General features: G+C 39.3%; 1 protein-coding gene across 1 annotated transcript in view; it reads left to right on the plus strand.

Moving 5' to 3' along the window:
- Nucleotides 1–17,768, plus strand: part of LOC139709342 (uncharacterized) — a 36,212-nt gene that overhangs the window by 2,218 nt on the left and 16,226 nt on the right. Inside the window, exons 2-11 of the mRNA XM_071621299.1 lie at nt 2,330–2,494; nt 3,090–3,199; nt 3,931–4,077; nt 5,227–5,525; nt 7,793–7,967; nt 8,686–8,820; nt 9,399–9,496; nt 10,197–10,264; nt 10,783–10,838; nt 15,795–15,872. Of these exons, the coding sequence (XP_071477400.1) occupies nt 2,330–2,494; nt 3,090–3,199; nt 3,931–4,077; nt 5,227–5,525; nt 7,793–7,967; nt 8,686–8,820; nt 9,399–9,496; nt 10,197–10,264; nt 10,783–10,838; nt 15,795–15,872 (1,331 nt within the window). The remainder of the gene's footprint in view (nt 1–2,329; nt 2,495–3,089; nt 3,200–3,930; nt 4,078–5,226; nt 5,526–7,792; nt 7,968–8,685; nt 8,821–9,398; nt 9,497–10,196; nt 10,265–10,782; nt 10,839–15,794; nt 15,873–17,768) is intronic.

Here is a 17,768-nt window from a genome sequence, read left to right on the forward strand (position 1 = left end):
TTAGGTTTAATAAGTAGGCACCTGTTGGAATCCATGGATCTCAGGGCCTCGTATTTTTTCTTTCACTCTTTTCCCACGTTATGGGAGAAAGAAAATTATTTTTGTCTTCATTTGCTCCCTCTTTTTTATTTTTATCACCAAAACTTGGTTTGATGGACCATAGAACTACCCATTTTATCTCCACTTGGAAATTAAAAAAAAAAAGTGGTCGGCAAAGCGAGGGTTTCCTCTACGTCCGCTTGATCATCTTATGAATATTCATGTTTACAGCAGCTACGGCAGTAAACGAATGGACAGCGGCGCGTGTAATGTGGTATGGAAGGGTACGATCGGCAAGGCCAAAATTTAAGTGGATATTTAGCCGTCCTAAACAGTCTGAGTACAATGATAACCGACTTGAGAGTAAACTAAATGACGTACCTGAGCTGCAGAGTATCCTGCAGTTGTGCAAAATACAATAAAATAACAGCATTCGTTGTTTTCATTAGGGCACGCCAATGCAAATGGCGAACGTTACTGTACGTAATTGCCCTTGTATGACCGCGCCGTGTATTATACTGTAGTATTATGAGAGTCCATATCACGCGCAGGCAGATAGTGTTTCATGTAACCATTGTCAATACATACACAGGCGCAGGCCACACACTGGCATACCGTATCCACCCGAGAGTACATTGTGTGTGTGCGTGCGTGTCCGCCGAAAGATGTCAGAGATTTCGCTGCACCCATAATCTTTATATCCCACTGTCTCTGCAAGATAAAAGATGCACTATCGAGAAAGTAGGAGTCCAGCGCAGGATTGGTGAATATTAAAACGCTCGGCTCTTTCGTCACGCACAGAAATGCATTATGCATCTATCTAATTAATTTTTCTTTTTCGTCCTCGACGTCGGCACGGAGGCGGAGAGGGGACGAAACCCGCGCCATTCGATGCAGGATACTCTCCTGCGGCCGACGGCACCGGTCGCAGCTGCCCGGAGCCGACGGCTCGGGAGGAGATAGACAATCCAGCAACGCCGGAATAAAACAGGAAATACATAAGGCCGCGACAACAACAACAACTTCGCGTATTATATGTATAGATTTGTGCCTTCCATGGAGAGCCTATTCAGTTGGAACTCCTGTTTTTGTTGTGGGGGTGGTGGTGGTATTTTTTTTTTGTGTGTGTGTGTGTGTGTGTGTGTGAAAATTGTGAAGGGCATAATGTGTTGGTGTTTGTTTTAGTTTTGCCTCGTTTTGTTTTGTTTTTGTTTTGCATTGGCACTTTGCAAACCATGCACAAAAGAGATGCCCAGTCAAAAGTTACGTTCAGACGGGAGCCCTTAACCTCGAAGTTAGGAAACTTCGAGGTTAGAGCTTGTAGTTAGGGACCGTGAAGACGCACTCGTAGTTAGCAAACCTCGAGGTTTGCTCGAAGTTTCGAGCCACGAGAAATCTTATGGTTAGCGCTCTAACCACGAGCCGCGGGGGGTCCCCACCCGTAGTTAAGCACCGTGTGGACACAAAACACAACGAACTCGAAGTTAAGAGTGACCTCGCCGTAAACTCCGGCCCCCACAATTTCCCTCTGCTTCCGGGTCAACCTCCCAAACGTACACCACAAATACACCACACGTGAAAAACCTATGACGCATGACACAACAACATCATCTTTTCTTCCCATGCGCTTGATCTCTGAAACTGAACACGTCGAATTAACATTTACTCGTTATCAAACTGTATTCTATATTCTTCTCCGACGCTAAAAAAATGTTTTCGACGAATATCTTCATAAAGGCATAAAGTCATCAGTGCAGTGCTATCTCTGCATACCATGACAGAGAAAAAGAGTACCCGTAAGCGAGTCCGACAGGGTTCGACTAAAGAATAAATAGACGCCTTGTTAGCAGTGTGGGCTGAAACTTCCGGTTTTGTGGTTTTAACATCGAGTAGGACCCACTCGTAGTTACGGGGGGCAGAAGCTTAACCTCGAAGTTTCGTAACCTCGAGGTTAAGATTCGTCGTGTGGACACACGTCGTAGTTAGGGGGCAAGAGCGAAACCTCGAGGTTTCCTAACCTCGAGGTTAGGGCCTGCCGTCTGAACGTAACTATAGAGATATCCTAGTCAAAGCCATATGTCATGACCACCTGTCAATCAGGACCATCTATTTGCAAGGACCACGTCCACATTTGATAAGCTGTCATAGAAGTCAAAGAAGAATAGAACCTGAATGATTATAGCAAAGGACTACAACCAACTGCTATGTAATATTCTCTTTCCTCCTCCCTTCAATTGTCTGTAACAATTCTTATGGTGGTAAACCACTACTTCTTCAACACCCTCTATAGGGAGCAATGGCCAGTCGGTGGATCTGGCCACAGCAGACATTGACATCTCGGCCATCACGCTGGCTGACCAGGAGCTGAACGCCAAACTCCTGGAGGAGTCCAAGAAGGCCAGCGAGAAGTTCAACAACCGGAGAGGGAGGAAGTTCACCCCCATGCAGAAGGAAGGTGGGCTCTGCGACTCACCCTGTTCCTTTCCTTGGGTTAAGGATACGTGTTTGCATACAGTAGGCCCGTGTTAGGCAGTCCCAACCAAAAAAGAACTCACACATCAAACAGGGACATACATGTAGCATCCATTGTGAAGAGTTTGTTCATTCAGCCAACAAGGCGTGGGCTGGAATGATGTGTTGATGTTTGTGGGACTACATGTACATGGTATGTTCTGGCTGAAAGTGGTTGACTGCAGAGACATGTGAGATTATGCTTCTCATTGTGCATGTGTGGATATCATGACTGGCAAAGTTGTAGTGAGATGTATGCCACAAACCCATTTGGGCTGGCTATGGAGAAGTATATTAACCCTATTGAGGAAAGAAAAAATGTGCATCATAAAGTGTTGAGGAGTATTTCAGACAGGAGCTTTGGGCTGGATGAATTTTCTCCGAACAGTGAATGAGTTAGGGAGAGTTATACCCCCTTAGATATCGTGCGAACAAAGCATTCAACCATATATAACATGAACACCTGCCAATCTTCTTTTTTCTTTTGTTGTGAATTTTGATACACAAGTGAAATGTTTGTTGTTTTGTTTTTTCTTTAGCTGCTGTTGAGAATGGTATGGAAGAATCAAGTCCAGAGTCTTCTCCAGAGCTACCAAAAGAGGGTGTCAGTCACAAGTCCATTGCAGAAGAAGAAAGAGTAGGAGCCGAGGTAAGGAGATTACATCACCCATACATATTGATACATAAATGTCCAGAGTCTTAGATCTGCTTGCATACAAAGTAGTCTTTTTGGTATTTCCACATACAAGTGTATGTAATACCAAAAGAAGGAGAAATCATCCATTTTTAGTACTGCCATTCATTATAGTTGCAAGTTGAAACTTTTGCACAACCAATTCTTTTTTCTTTTCTTTTTTTCCTGCAGTGCAGGGTCTATCTCAGTGAACCTTACTTGTTTATAGTTTTGCAGTTTGGCTTATAACTATTCCTGCAAAAGTCGAATGGAGTGCAAAATTCACAGATTCCAGCACTGCAGAATATTTAAGGTTTATTGAAGAACATACAGTTGTAGGTCGTGTTCCTACATATACACTTTTTATTTGCACTGTCATCACTGGATTTTCATAACATTCAGTTTGAATTAATGAAATTACAGTCACACAAAACTTGTAGCCTTTGAATTCATAACACCCATTCTTTCACTGCAATCAATTTTTTATTAAAAAAACAAACAAACCAGAAAATAAAAGAGCAGTCATTAAAAAAAAAACACATACTGTCTTTAAAGAAGCTTGATGCTTCTGCAGTGAGTGAAATAGATTGGGATATTGATTAGGAGTCTATCTCAAGACGGATATCTTGTAGAGATATCTGTCTGCTCTGACTCTGCTTTGAGGCGAACCAGAGCATAAGATCTACATCATCCTGTTCTCGTCTTAGGGTGACTCCGATCCCGAGGAGGTGAAGGGAATTAGCAGGAAGGACTCTGACGACATCGACGTCAAGGCTGACATCATCAAGGCTATCGGACCAATCACAGGCGACCGACCTCCCAAATCAAGCCTTTCTAGCTCAAAGATACGACAGGTAAGACATTCTCATAGAAGGGTACAATTCTCCCTCCATTATCCCCACTGGAAAACCAACCCCGAGTAAATATTCAAACATGTGCATGCTAAAGTCACTTGCGATTCTACAGATCATATATCGTCATGGCAACTAGGCAGATCTCAGGTGAATGACCTTCCATATCTAATCTTATCACAAAGATAAGGCTACTAGGAATGCAGGAACTGTCCCTCCCCCCTCTCCTTCGGGGGTATCCACCTCCACACGTTTCGTTGATTAGTCATCAAAAAAACAATGTTGCTTTCTTTTCTCATGCTTCCTTCATCTCTCCCTCTCTCTCTCTCTCTCTCTCTCACTTGTCAAACCACAACAGCCATCCACATGAATTCACAGCAAAGGCAATCTGGAGAATGCAGCCATAGAAGACTATATAATGACCTTTGCAAAGAGAGATATGATATTAATGCAAAATCAATGCAATCATGATAAATCCGCCAAGGAAATGTTTTGAATAGTGTGAGTGCAGCGTGCAATGAGCTCATTTGAATAATGACAGTTTCTATGTAGGGGGAGATGCTGCGAATGCAGTGATCCATTATATTCTTCCAGTGCAACAAACTAACTGACATCGCAAGGCTTTGTATAAACAAAACACAATTTTGTGACAGAAGTGACAAGTATTGGTAAGTTGACAAGCAAAGTTGACACGTTGTTTGGTAATACCTAACTCCGTTTGTGACTTTCATTTGATATTTGAGCTCCAGTTAGATGGGATTTTTCTTCAGCATTGTTCAAAAGTGTACACTCATTGATTTAGATTTTTGACCCGACATGTGCCATTTTTAAGAGATGAATGTTTAAAATCTGTGTTATACTTTTACAAGAAGCTGTTAATGGAAGGACCTGCTTTATACAGTGTTGAAGAATACAAATTACGTCTATGCAATATCAAAAAAAAAAAACAAATCTGAAAGTTATGCAAATCATCAGATGGAAATATTTCCTTGGCTTTGTTTTGTTCTCTTGCTTGTCCAGCATTAAGTCAATTCACAATGATACAGTTCATTTTGTAAAGTAGAAGACTTGAATGTTCAGGTCTTGTTGTTTTCTGGGTTTTTCTAAGAATGTCCATTCCCCTTTCCTAATTTCTGTTTGTCTTCAATGAAGGAAAAGAAAACTAAGCGTCCCACCTTCAAGCAGCCAATGCCAGAGCTGGCTGAAGACACAGAATTTGAAACCTGCGAAGACACAGGTCCAACATCCCCCCTGCTCTCAAATGGAACGCTAGAGGCGATGAGCGAGGGTTGCAAGGACGTATGCAGCGTGGACTCGGCAGCGGAATGCTCCATCCAGCCGGAGGGGACCGTCAAGTGGGAAGGAGGGGAGGGGGAGAACAAGCAGAGGAAGAGCTCAATATTGTCGGACTCCTTGCTGAAGGCTCTGGGACTGAAGAAAGGAGATGGAGAGTAAGTATCAAGCTGGCTTCTAGCCCACTGAACCCTATAAAGTGGAAGGGGCGCTGTGTGCACTTAGCGCACACTCTACACCGAAAAGCCACTACGCTCGTGTTGCACTGTGGGTACAAGTTTTGAAGTCACCGGAAGTGCTGGCAGCCGGCGGCCATTTTGGGACTTTGCTATGGGGCACCAATAAGATGCCAAGTGTCACTTGGCTATTTCGTTACGAAATGAGTAATTCTGTCTACAAAATAGCATTTTGAAATCAGTCATTCCGTTGAAGAAATGTTCATTTTGTCACAAAACCAGTTGTTTTGTTGTTTTGTTAGGACATGTTCATTTTGTTGACTAAAGAACCATTTCGTAATGAAATAGCCCATGCGATACTTGCCGCCCCATAATTTACACCAACATGACTTTCCACTGAGGAATGCACGCTTCTTCTGCGTACCCTCTACACAACAGTAGCATATAGTAAAGTGGGCGGGGCCTAAAGGTGGAGTCCTAAAATGGCAGTGCCAACTAGAGCAAAGCGCTAACTTCAAGCACTGCGCATAACGTCACTTCCACTATAGAGTTCAGTGTTCTACCCCCTACCCCACCCCACTTCCCATACCCACTTCCCACAATCGCACAAATTAGAAGATATTATCAGCTAACTGTATCATATTTCTCATGTCAAAAGATCTGTTTCCTCACTGTGATGTGTGGGTTTCGGTTCCAACCTCTATTATGTTTCTACAACCTTTTCACTGATTTCTATGAAATTGCTAATTCTTTCAGAAAGTGTTCATATGTCTTCACCATGACGCTCTGTTTTATGGGTATGTCCTTTTCACAGTTGTTTTCTCTGAATTTGGACAAATTAAAAGAGACATTTTTCAGATTTTTCACTATGAAGAGACCTCAGCATATGAAGAATGCCTTCAATGCGTTCTATGTAGCGTACCAAATGTGCTTTAATGGCATGGTATATACAAATACCAATACCGACTGTGTGACACCTAACAAGAAAACAAATTTACAATGTAAAAAGTATGTAAGTTACTTTGTACTGTGGTAACAAGCATAGGTTCTGAAATCTTGCTCTTTAAGCGTAATCCACCTTGCATATTTCTTTTTCATTTCTATGTTTGCCAAATTCAGCAAATGTTGATATCCATGGAGTAAATATTGCAAATTCTCTCTAAGTACATATTGGTTGGCTAAAACAGATTTTGACCTTTTGGGTGCCCATGAAACTCCATTATCAACATTAATAGAACAAGGAGTGGAAGGGAAAAATATGTTCTCGTTTTTGGTTTGTTTGTTGTTGTTGTTTTTTTGTACTTTCTCTGTCTTTATTCTACTTTGCCTGTAGGTAATGTGTTATAAATAAAAGTGTGCTCAAAGTTCAAAGTGGATTCTACCTCTATAAATCAGTCATGTCACTGCAGAACCACATCAAATGTTGTGAAACCACCAGCAGGCTTGTGTGATGTGTAGAACTATCATTGTATCCTCATACAGTAGGTACATACATGTATGTATTTCCTGGTTTTACTGAAATTACGTGAAAGGGAGGTATAATACAATATGTGTGAAGGTTAGCGTCATTGAAAAGGATTTCAGGAAGCGCTGATACAGTATTGCGTGCAGATGAGGAAAGAAAAGTGTCATTTTGACTCATTCCACATTACCAACTCTAGTTTAGATGACCCCAGGTGACCTTGCGTGAACTTGCTCTCTGCCAAGTAATTGGTTTAAGGGATGTTTCCTCTGAAACTTGAAATAAAAGATGTTAGAATAGCAACTTTTGCTCGAGTGGCATCTTCCTGTAGCAATAGCCAGTTCAGGCAGCAGGATTCTTGTCATTACCATGGCACTTGCCATTGCAGCAAGAGTTGCTATTATAGCTTTATTGAAATGGGGCCCATTTTAACTGTAACACTAGAAATTTTCATGAATTTCACAAGGTGCCGCGATTTGCTAAAGTCGAATGCACAAGAAAGTTTTTGTCTACACAATGCATTGAATGCCAATGGCAGTTCTTGAAAGTTTCATGCCGCGAAAGAGACTGTCGAATCCAATTCATAAAAATTTCATACACCTCAAATGTTTCTGGTTTACGTGATCATTTCATGATACCCTGTGCCTTAAAATGTGCACTGTATGTGCAATTTACAATGTAATTGACTAAACCAAGCAGTTATGGCTTCCCTCAATTTACCAACTCCTTGTCAAAGCTCTTCAAGCAGGTCTTCGATTCTTAACTGTGATCCCTCCTCTCTTTGCAGTCCCAACACATCACTAACGGAGCAGGAAGTGGAGGAGAAGTACAACTCGCTGACGTTTGCCTTCAAGACCGACCGGATGACGCTGGAGCACCGGTTCAAGCTGCAGCAGCATCAGAGGAACGTGGTGGAGCAGAACCTGCAGGAGGAGATGCGGGAACACACCACCGTCGTGCAGGTGAGAAGGTTGGGGTCCCCAGGGAAGGTGTGGTCCTTGGGTTCAAACCCGTACTGGGTATCCATTGAATATGTTCATTTTGCTGATGGCTGAAGACTGATATTGAGTAGGCAGGACCTGATATCAGTTAAGTGTACACCTTTTTTAACATCCACTGAATAATACTATTTGTCAAAGGTTTCAGAAATTCTGTAGGGGAATGTTATCAAATACTGTAAATGCATGGCACATGAATTCACTGAAAATGATGACATCCAGGTTATTGAAAGGTCTTGAACTGAAATTAAATAATGGAAGGATTTGTCTGTCACTTTAAAAGTGGAAATTTTTGCGTGAGTAATTTTTCACGCTCATCCGGGTAATTTTTTTTTTTAATGTTTTTGATTCTTTGGAATTAAAGATATGAAATATTATTACATAGTGTAACGGGCAAAAATATCTGCACCCATATATTTTCGCACTAGTTTAATGTTGCACTATATTCGTGAAATTCCATAATGCAAAAAATTTGTATCATATTTGGATTTATTCTTCACAGTGAACTAGAGACTTTGGACAAACACAATACTTTCACATGTTACACGTAAATTGTGTATAATATGCGATACACATGCATCACTTGTATTTATACATAATTGCATTCACAAATTTCTAATCCAATGCATTGCCTTGGTTACGTTTTCCGTCTTTGTCATCACGCATGCTATTCCTTTGGCAGTCACTGGAGAGAAGGTGCGCAGAAGATGAGATAGCACGGACGGACATCAACAAGCTGAAGCAGCACATCGATGTCATGCAGTATGCCTTTGTCAAGCTTGCCAGCAAAGCGGAGGGTTACGGTGCAGTCCAGCAGGTCAGACATAAGGAGAGAAATAAAAATATTCAATTTGAAAGTGTGGCATGATACACATACAGTATTGTCATTAACAATCAGAGGAGTAGATAGTAGGACACATACATTTGTTGTATACTTATGCAGTGGCAACCACTGTTACAAGAGTGGTGGTGATGTAAACTATGCTATTTATACCTTGTATGAGTTGATTTTGCCAAATGGGCGTATGAAACTTCAAATCTGTCTTTTTTGATACCATCTGTGATGTACTAAAAGCATTGCATTGACAAGGATGTAGGACACATACATTATGCTTGGCAAACTAAGACACATTGTGATATTACTGTGATGATGTGCTGTTTACATGGATTTTGTGTTATGTATAGTATGAATACACATTTTGCTCTGACTCTTTGTACAATCACATCGGTATGATAATGGACAAAATGAAAAGCAAGGAACCAGCATGGGTTTTTAATTATAAGTAATCCCTACATTATTTTTTTTTTCAATTATTTAATGTATACTTTGTGAATGTTGTGTTATATTTCAATGTGTGTTCACGCTGTCTCACCTGTACCATCTCCCCTCATTAGGAAGAGAGATTGAGCAGAGCAGCAGAAATCATGGTGAGCCACGTAGAGAACATCAAGAGGCTGCTAGACAGGGAGAGAGCAGAGCTGGCGGAGGCCAAGTAAGTGTTAGAAAAGGGCTTGATCCAGCTGATTTGACCTACAGACGATGTGTTGCTACAATGTACTATACTTGACCATCTGTGCTTGGTACATCTGGCTTGCATTGATAGGTGTATGAAACAAACAATGAGCGTGACATTAATTTCATAATGCAAAGACATGGCATATACAGGTTGTACTCATCAAATATGTATGCTTTTCTAGCTTTGTCAGTGTCTTCAAGTATTCACGTACATGTACTGTATATTAACAAAAGCCAGTTTGATGACTATTTTGTCTATGAGGCCATTGACATTTGTATCTCATATGTCCATGTCCAAAAGATAAGAAATAAATTATGGCTCATGTTTGCAGTATGATGAAACATACCACATTCATTCTCTGTGACAGAAATATTCGCACTCACAATGCTTTGTCCCATAGACTCATAACAGAGTAGAGTTTCTCTGTTTAGTAATGCCACTTGTAAATGCTATTTGCCAAGTTAGTATTTTGTGAAGTCATGGCTTTTCCACCAAATCTTGCAGTATATAGGTATGGACAGTAATTGCATAAACAATTTAAAAAATAAAAACTAAAGACAATGTTTTATAGTAAACTTTGGTATTAAACTTGCTCATAGGAATTGCTGAATTCTTTTAGTGTGTGTTGAGTGGTATTTTCATGCACTTTCCATCGATTTGTTTATTTGTTTTGCAGGAGACTACTCAAGGACAACAAAATTCTCATGCGAGGGAATTCAACAAACAGTTTAGGGTTACATGATGGTAAGTGTCAGCTTTCTAAGCACTTGGATGTGTGAAAAGACTACTGCCGTAATAAGTTGTTGGAGTCAGTTTCCCCAACCTAGTAGACGTGCATACCTATTTCACTGCCATGGAAATGAGGTCTTCAGTTGTTAGAAGCATGACTGAACCTTTTAAAGTATTGTTTTAGAACTTTGAAATACTTTGTGAAATGCTGACATCTAGACAACATGCTTTGTTAATGGGACCTACTGCTGCGTCACGACTGTATTGCGTCAGTGTAGTTTTTAAGTATTTGTTGTTTTGATTGTAAATGGGAGGTGTGCACAAAGAAGTATTGAGGGGATGTCAGAAGGTTTATTTTTGTACCCCATTTCCACTTGATTTCAAAGAGCAGGGTGAATAATATCATGCACTTATCATATGACCATACTTATCACGTGTACATTGAGTTCACCGCACTGCCCTTTACTACAACTGTATATACCTTCTTCTAAATGTGCAAAGTAATGTTGTGCTTGTTATATCTTGTCATACAGACACGGAAGGCAGTAGACTCAGACGTTCGTCGACCCTGACTAGTCCATCAATGAAGGTAAGCGGAAAGATTGATGACTGCAAGAGTTTTCTTTCCATTCTTGCTCTGTTTGTCTGTGTGTGTGTGTGTGTGTGTGTGTGTGTGTGTGTGCGTGCGTGCGTGCGTGCGTGCGTGCGTGCGTGTGTGTGTGTTGATCTGCATTTGTGTGTCAGTTGTTTTTTGTCATAATACAGCACTGCAGGGATGATGTCTGTCCAAATGAGTGGAAGGGAGGTTTGTACAATCTGACTGTGTATCAAATACATACATAGTTATATTGAACAATATGTGGTACATTATTTCACTAACCATAACAGACCTAATATGCTTCTACTATAGCTCATTTTGCTGTTCATAACCTTTGGTGCTTCTGAATTAACCTCTACTTGGTGTACCAGAATTGCTACCGTAATAGAAGAGAAACAAAACGATTATTCTTCGTGTAGTGTGGTTTTTCGGTATAATTCTAATGGTAGTTGTTTCATAGTGATATAGCTCTATCACACAGATTAGTTGTAATGTTTCTATGACACCGCAGAAAAATGTCTCATTTATTTTTGTAGAGTTTCCTTCTAGTAACAATTTCCATATATTATTTTCTAGAGCACTGAATATAATACTTCTCAACATAGATATAACATTTAAGAGAATTAGAAAGTCTGTTACTGAGCTACTGTACCGTTGATTAATGAAGTCTTTGAGTAGAGTGGTTCACTTCCTCTGTGTATCTCTTTAATTTCTCTTTTCAATTCCTGTTTGTAATCAATATCTCTTTGAAGAGACCAAATGGAGACCAAGTATGTATTCCATTTCATTCTCCTTGCATTATGCATCTGCGAAAAAGAGTCAATCAACAACATCAGTGACATTTGAACATTTCTTTGTTTATTGTTTCATTCTTCCAGGTTTATTGATAGTGCATTTTGGTGGTGGTTGCCTGTTTGCTGGTTTAGACCTGGAAATATATCAGAATGTCTTTTTTTTTTTAAAGAAAACCTTTTATTTCCCTTATATTTGACACTATGACAAGCTATATTTCAAGGTATGAACATGTTCTAGGAAGAAAACATGGAACATGTTATGTACTTTTTGGCTCAGCAGTACTATGCAAAAGTGGCCTGTCGGTGTCAGATGTATGTGAAATCCATTAATTAAGACGTTAAACTGCAGAAACTTGTCTGACATATGAAGAAGCTTGCAGATGTATAATATTTATTGACAATTACACGTCAAAGACTTTGAAACTGTAGACAAATTTTGCAGGTTGCATGCAGCGTGTTCTGTCACGCACATCACATAAATATTGGCAGCACTGTTAATGACACTGATACGGTGTATGTGTAGACCAGTGAATATGGTAATGGGTGGTGCATTATGCAGGTGCCTATGGTCCATGAGTGTTGCATCATTTACTTTATCACTTTTAATGTTTGTTCAGGTAATGGATTGTTAGCGTGATTTTTTTTTTCTTTTCTTTTTTAATCATATTGAAACTATATACTGGATGCTTTGTAAGGTATAAGAAGTAAGTGTATCGACTTTGCCAAAGGCTAAAACCTGAAAAAAAAGGAAGAAATTTCATTCCTCAAACAGGACAAGGGCAGTCAGAATTGTGTGTGGAAAATTTGGTCAGGGTTGAGTCAACACCTGGGCTGCTTGCTGCACTACGCCATGCACAAGTTGGTGTCTCTTTACGTCTTTTGAGCAGTTTGGTTGTAGGTGGTGCAATAGCTCCTGGAATATGCAATGGAAGTTATTGTTTTTTGTAGTATGATAGTGCTAAAGTTTTTTCCTCTTTTTTTTTCCGTTTTGTTTTCTTATGTGGACTTTTTTTTTTCTGGGAGAGTTTGCTTCAAGATAATGTGGAGAGAGTCAAGGGAAATATTATTACATCTGTTTGATTGGAAAAAAAAAAGAAAGAGGATTTTGAAAATGGACTCAAGAAACATATTTCACCACCTAAACATATAGCAGGCTCTTGGATGTAAAGTGATGGGTACTCTAAAACCAGTAACTTGTACAATTATCTCAGATCTCAGGTCATCCAGTTTGGACAGACATGTGTTTCCTCCACATTTCTCCTTGACAATCACAGTTGGCTTTAATCCCGGATTTATTGAATTGGAAATGGCACCAGGCATACTGGGTATATTCCAGGCATTGGCATTGAACCCATTCAAAAGTCAATCATCCCACAGTCAACTGAGAATTGAGTGACGATGGACTATGTCTCCAAGTTTATTCTGTCATCAGTGCAGTGAAAGTGGCATTTCATGTGCAGAACCACTAGGAAGAATCAGGAAGGCAGATTATATTGCAGATACTTGACCCAGAGAATTTATTTGAAACTGAACTTTGGTCAGCATGGCAGACCACAGCGGTCACAACATTTTTGACATTTTTGTGTGTGTTTGTGCGAGTTTTCACTTATCTCATGTGCATATTTCAGTACATTGAAATAATCAACAAACTTCAATTAAAAGTGAATTATCGCCAGGCAGCTGTACAAGCTCATCCTTTGAGGATTAGCTACACATTGTTGGCTTTACAACTTTTTTTTTAAAGTCGAAGGACATATACAAAAAGAAGACAGTTATATGATAGAGAATTATTTAGTTAGAAGAATCATCATTAGGGCTACAATGAGCTTGTCAAAGCTTTCAGTGCACACTTCAAGTCAAAGAGAACAGCTGTACTGTTTATTCCCCAGTGTTTATTGGTCGCAGTCCATATATTAAACACTCGCTTGATGCCGTATGGAAATTAACTATATGTAAACCAATCCTTTTCAGTGTACCGTTCGTACAATTAACACGTTTGTATAACATTCACATGTACTTGTATATGTGGTTGTGCCCATTTTGCTCTCCAATGTATTAACATCTCATGCATTAAGTCATTACTATATCATTTTGATTTAGATAACAGTGTGACAATATGCTGTGTAGCTGATTTTGCACTTTTGCACTGAAATTAATGTTTTGTAATAGATTCCAGATTAACAGTGTGATGAGCAAAAATAATTCTACTCAAATTAGTTATTCCAGCATCAAGTTGTTTTATTGGGACTGATTGACAAATTGCCCTTCACTTGATGTACATGTAAATAAACACTGATTTTGCAATGTGTAGAGTAATAGCCATGGTTAAAACAGGGAGGTGGAAGAGATGGGCTATACACTCAGGTTGGATTTGAACCAGCAACCTCCTGATTGCTAGACAGGCATTGTAGCCACTTGACTACTGAGCTTTCGCCCAATAGCCAGTGATGATCAGGAGATTTGGGGTTCAAATCCCACCCGAGAATGTATGGCCCATGATTCTTATCATGGCTTATCACACACACTGAATGATTAGTGTTTATTAATGTCAATGAAGAACAAGTCGTCAATCAGCTGTAATAATTCTACTCTATTTTTGAATGGGTTTGTTATGCCTTGAAGAAGGAGGAAAAGTAAAATTAGTGCAGCTGCTGAAAACAAAATTTCCTAAATTTCCCCAAGAACATAAAGATATTTCCACACAAAGTGTGAAGGTCTCTTCTCCAGTTTTTGTACGATGTGGAAGGATTTTTCCCCTTATACTAAACTGTCCAATGTCATTCTAGCATGATGCCTCATCTTGCCTCATAAAAGTTTTACTTAGGTAACTCACAAAATGTGAAGTTATTCTTCTAACATATCTTAATGGACATGTGCTTGATGGATATATGTGGTTCAAATGATTCTTAAACAATAATAGAAATAATACATCAGGTCTTGATGCATCTTACCATTGATTGCCAACTCCTTTTGGAAAGAAGTTTTAGATGTCTGCCGATAAAATGATTTATCTTTGATTGTAAACTCATCAGTCATTTTAAAACTTAGCGTTAATCATTGACACAAATTTGGTTACAGCCTCTCAACATGATTCTAGAACTAATATTTTATGTGATACTTGTAGATTTAAACTGTGTATAGAAATCATTTTGTTGTAATGTGGTGTTGAGATAGATTGCTGTTGACAAGACATCATTAGCTTTTCGTCAACTGTCCTACCATTTTTTCTTACATTTATTAATTTATTATTTTTTCTGATTGTTTGTCTATAGATTTCCTCTCATGCATGCTCATGCTCCCTGCATGAAGCTTCTGCATGTCATGCCATGTCCCCCCTTTTCCAGGAATGATTCTAACAATCGGACCAGTGCTCTTTGCCTGTGTGTATGTGTGTTCATGCGTATAAAGTACATGTAGGCTTGGCTCTGCACTTGTTATAAGGCCCTAGGTTGCACGACCAGAAGTTTTGGCCCCCATTCTTACTTCAGACTGAAGTCATTTTGGAAGACTTTTGAACCCAGGAATCACATATGTCGTATTTAATTTGAACGCTTTGTCACTATAAATAAAATCGGGAACTTGAAATCTGTGATGTCAGATGATAATAATAATAATAATAATAATAATAATAATAATAGTGGCTACTTGTAGATAAAAGTCATTTAGGCAAAATCAAGCATCTGCCATGAAGCTTTAGGGCAAATCCTCATACAGTCGTTAAAATATAGAGAAGTTTTGTGTTATGAATTTGTTGGATTCTTTGAATTACTACCTCAATTTCAAGTTGAGCAAATTCCATGAAATGATATGATTCTCACTGTATATTACAGAGCTCTTCTTAATCATAGTCATGCAGATCTAAAAACAGTGGTAAACAAAATGGACCAAAACTACATGCCTCTACAACAATTCTTTAAGTAGAGGAGGACGCAAGAGGTTCGGAAAGACTTTGCACTATTTATTTGGCTAAATTCCTAGTGTACAGTGTACTGCAAGGCTTGCAGGCACTCGTCCCATGGCCAAGGGTCAATTTGAGCCACACAGGCATTGAGAACACGGGTCCGCTTTTGACATGTTGACATGTCTTTTAACCCATTACCACCTCCCATTACATGTGTATCATTTGTCTCATCATCTCTGCCCCGCCCGCCAGCACTCCCTGCACGGATTTGTTCGTCAAAAAATCATGCGAAAGAGTACCGTGACCTCCGACCCCACCGACCTGGACGAGGTAATGTAGCCTGACAGAGGTTAACCCCATACCCCCGGGGCTCACTGTTAGTCAGTTTATTGATATTTTATTTTATCAACAAAAACAGCAACAACGCATTTTGCATTTTATATGAATTTGTATGATGTGAACGTATTTTGCGTGTCTGCTCATTTTTTATTGCATTTCATAATCATGCACAAGAATGTAAAAGTGTGCTGTGATATCATATCAAATGTCCATTTACGAAATATTCCATTTCTTTTTGTCTTTGACATTCACCCAGCAGAGACAGGTACTACAATGTAGGTTGGCAGTAAAATGTGGCAGAAGAAAAAACAAACAATTAAAAACCCAGCTAGTCTTATTTCAAATCTTTGAGATTAAACAAGTAGATTTTAACCATCATGCTACAGTAGATGAATGAGCAAAATGTTTTGCTGGTTGATGCTGTGACATACAGTATGTTTCAAGTTGTGAATGTGACTGAGAAGAGAGAAATGCATGGAAGTAATGAAGTAGCACTCAGAGTTCTTCATTGTTCTGCCGATTTTGTTATGATATTGCCATTAAAAAATGTGAAAGATAAAATGTTAAAATTGTTTTCTGCTGAATATATGTGCAGCCACTGCATATGTATAAATATGTACTTGTAGATTGGACCTACTTGATAAATTTTTTACTACTGTTTGGCCAAAAGCACGTAGGTTCTTCACACAATACGTGTAGACCATTACACTGTATTTCGACCTTTCTCTCTCTCTCTCTCTTCGGGGGAAGGAGGTGGATAGGGATTTGAAGGAATTGCAACATTTTTAATAGTTCCCCAAAATGTTTGGGAAAGCCCATTTGATCAACAAATCAGTGTCTGTACTTTTGCATTGTGTACCTTTGTAGATGCATTCAATACAGATTTGTTGAGAGCTACACCCACACTAGGGAGGAGTACCCACATGTACAGACTGCATGTCTGTATGTGGTACTCAACCATGTCACTGGGGGAGGGGGGGGGGGGACCCACTAAAACATTTTGTTACAGAAAACGGAACTTTGTATTGCACACCCCCAAATACTTGTTTACCGGTACTTGATATTTGCTGAAAACAGAACATAACAAGATGATACAAAATAGGCTACATACAATGTATCTACATTTTTATGGAATCTTTCAAGTTCATGGAGTGTTTGTTGTTCACACATGAGTTACACTCAGCAGTGTGGAGACCAAGATTTGAGGGAGTGATAAAAAAAACGTGCTAAAACAAATAATGTAAGACTGAAATCTGAAGGATGGTGTTTGTTTGTTTTTTGGTCTGTATGCATGTGCCAGTACATGTGAGTTAAGGAAGTAAATTTTGTAATCTACATGTGATTTGTTGTTAAAAGTAAGACAAATACCAAAGAAGGTTACTCCAAATGCCTTGATTGTGGTTATATCTGTACTGCAGGCAGAATGAATGAGTATATATATTAAAGATTGTCTAGTGACTTACTTCTTGAAATGGTATGGAAAGCAAACATACACTTATGCCTGCATGCTTACAGCCCTTTTAGCTATGCAATCTCACACAAATGAATGCAAGAAAAGAATGAAAACAAGATTATTTACGTCGATGTAGGGCAATTTGTCAATGAGTTACAAAGATTATTTTCTGTTGTCTTTTCTTACCTTGCCAAATCATGGCATGTTTCTTCATGATGAAATATTTCATGGGCGTATTTTCTGCAGAAATCTTGCATGCATAATTTAGCATCATAATCAGCTGGATTGGACAAGGATTGTGTCCATCATGATAATACTAATGTTCTTTGCCTAATGTCTGCAAACTATTCAAATCTCTCGCATCTTCCAGCAGATTTTTGCGCATCACGCATAATGTTTAGTAGTGTTTGTGCGATTCCTTTCAGACTTCTACA

Source organism: Diadema antillarum, unplaced genomic scaffold (assembly GCF_040938485.1).
Source record: "Diadema antillarum isolate AM-2024a unplaced genomic scaffold, OU_Dant_1.0 scf00000037, whole genome shotgun sequence".
In the NCBI taxonomy this organism is placed as follows: domain Eukaryota; kingdom Metazoa; phylum Echinodermata; class Echinoidea; order Diadematoida; family Diadematidae; genus Diadema; species Diadema antillarum.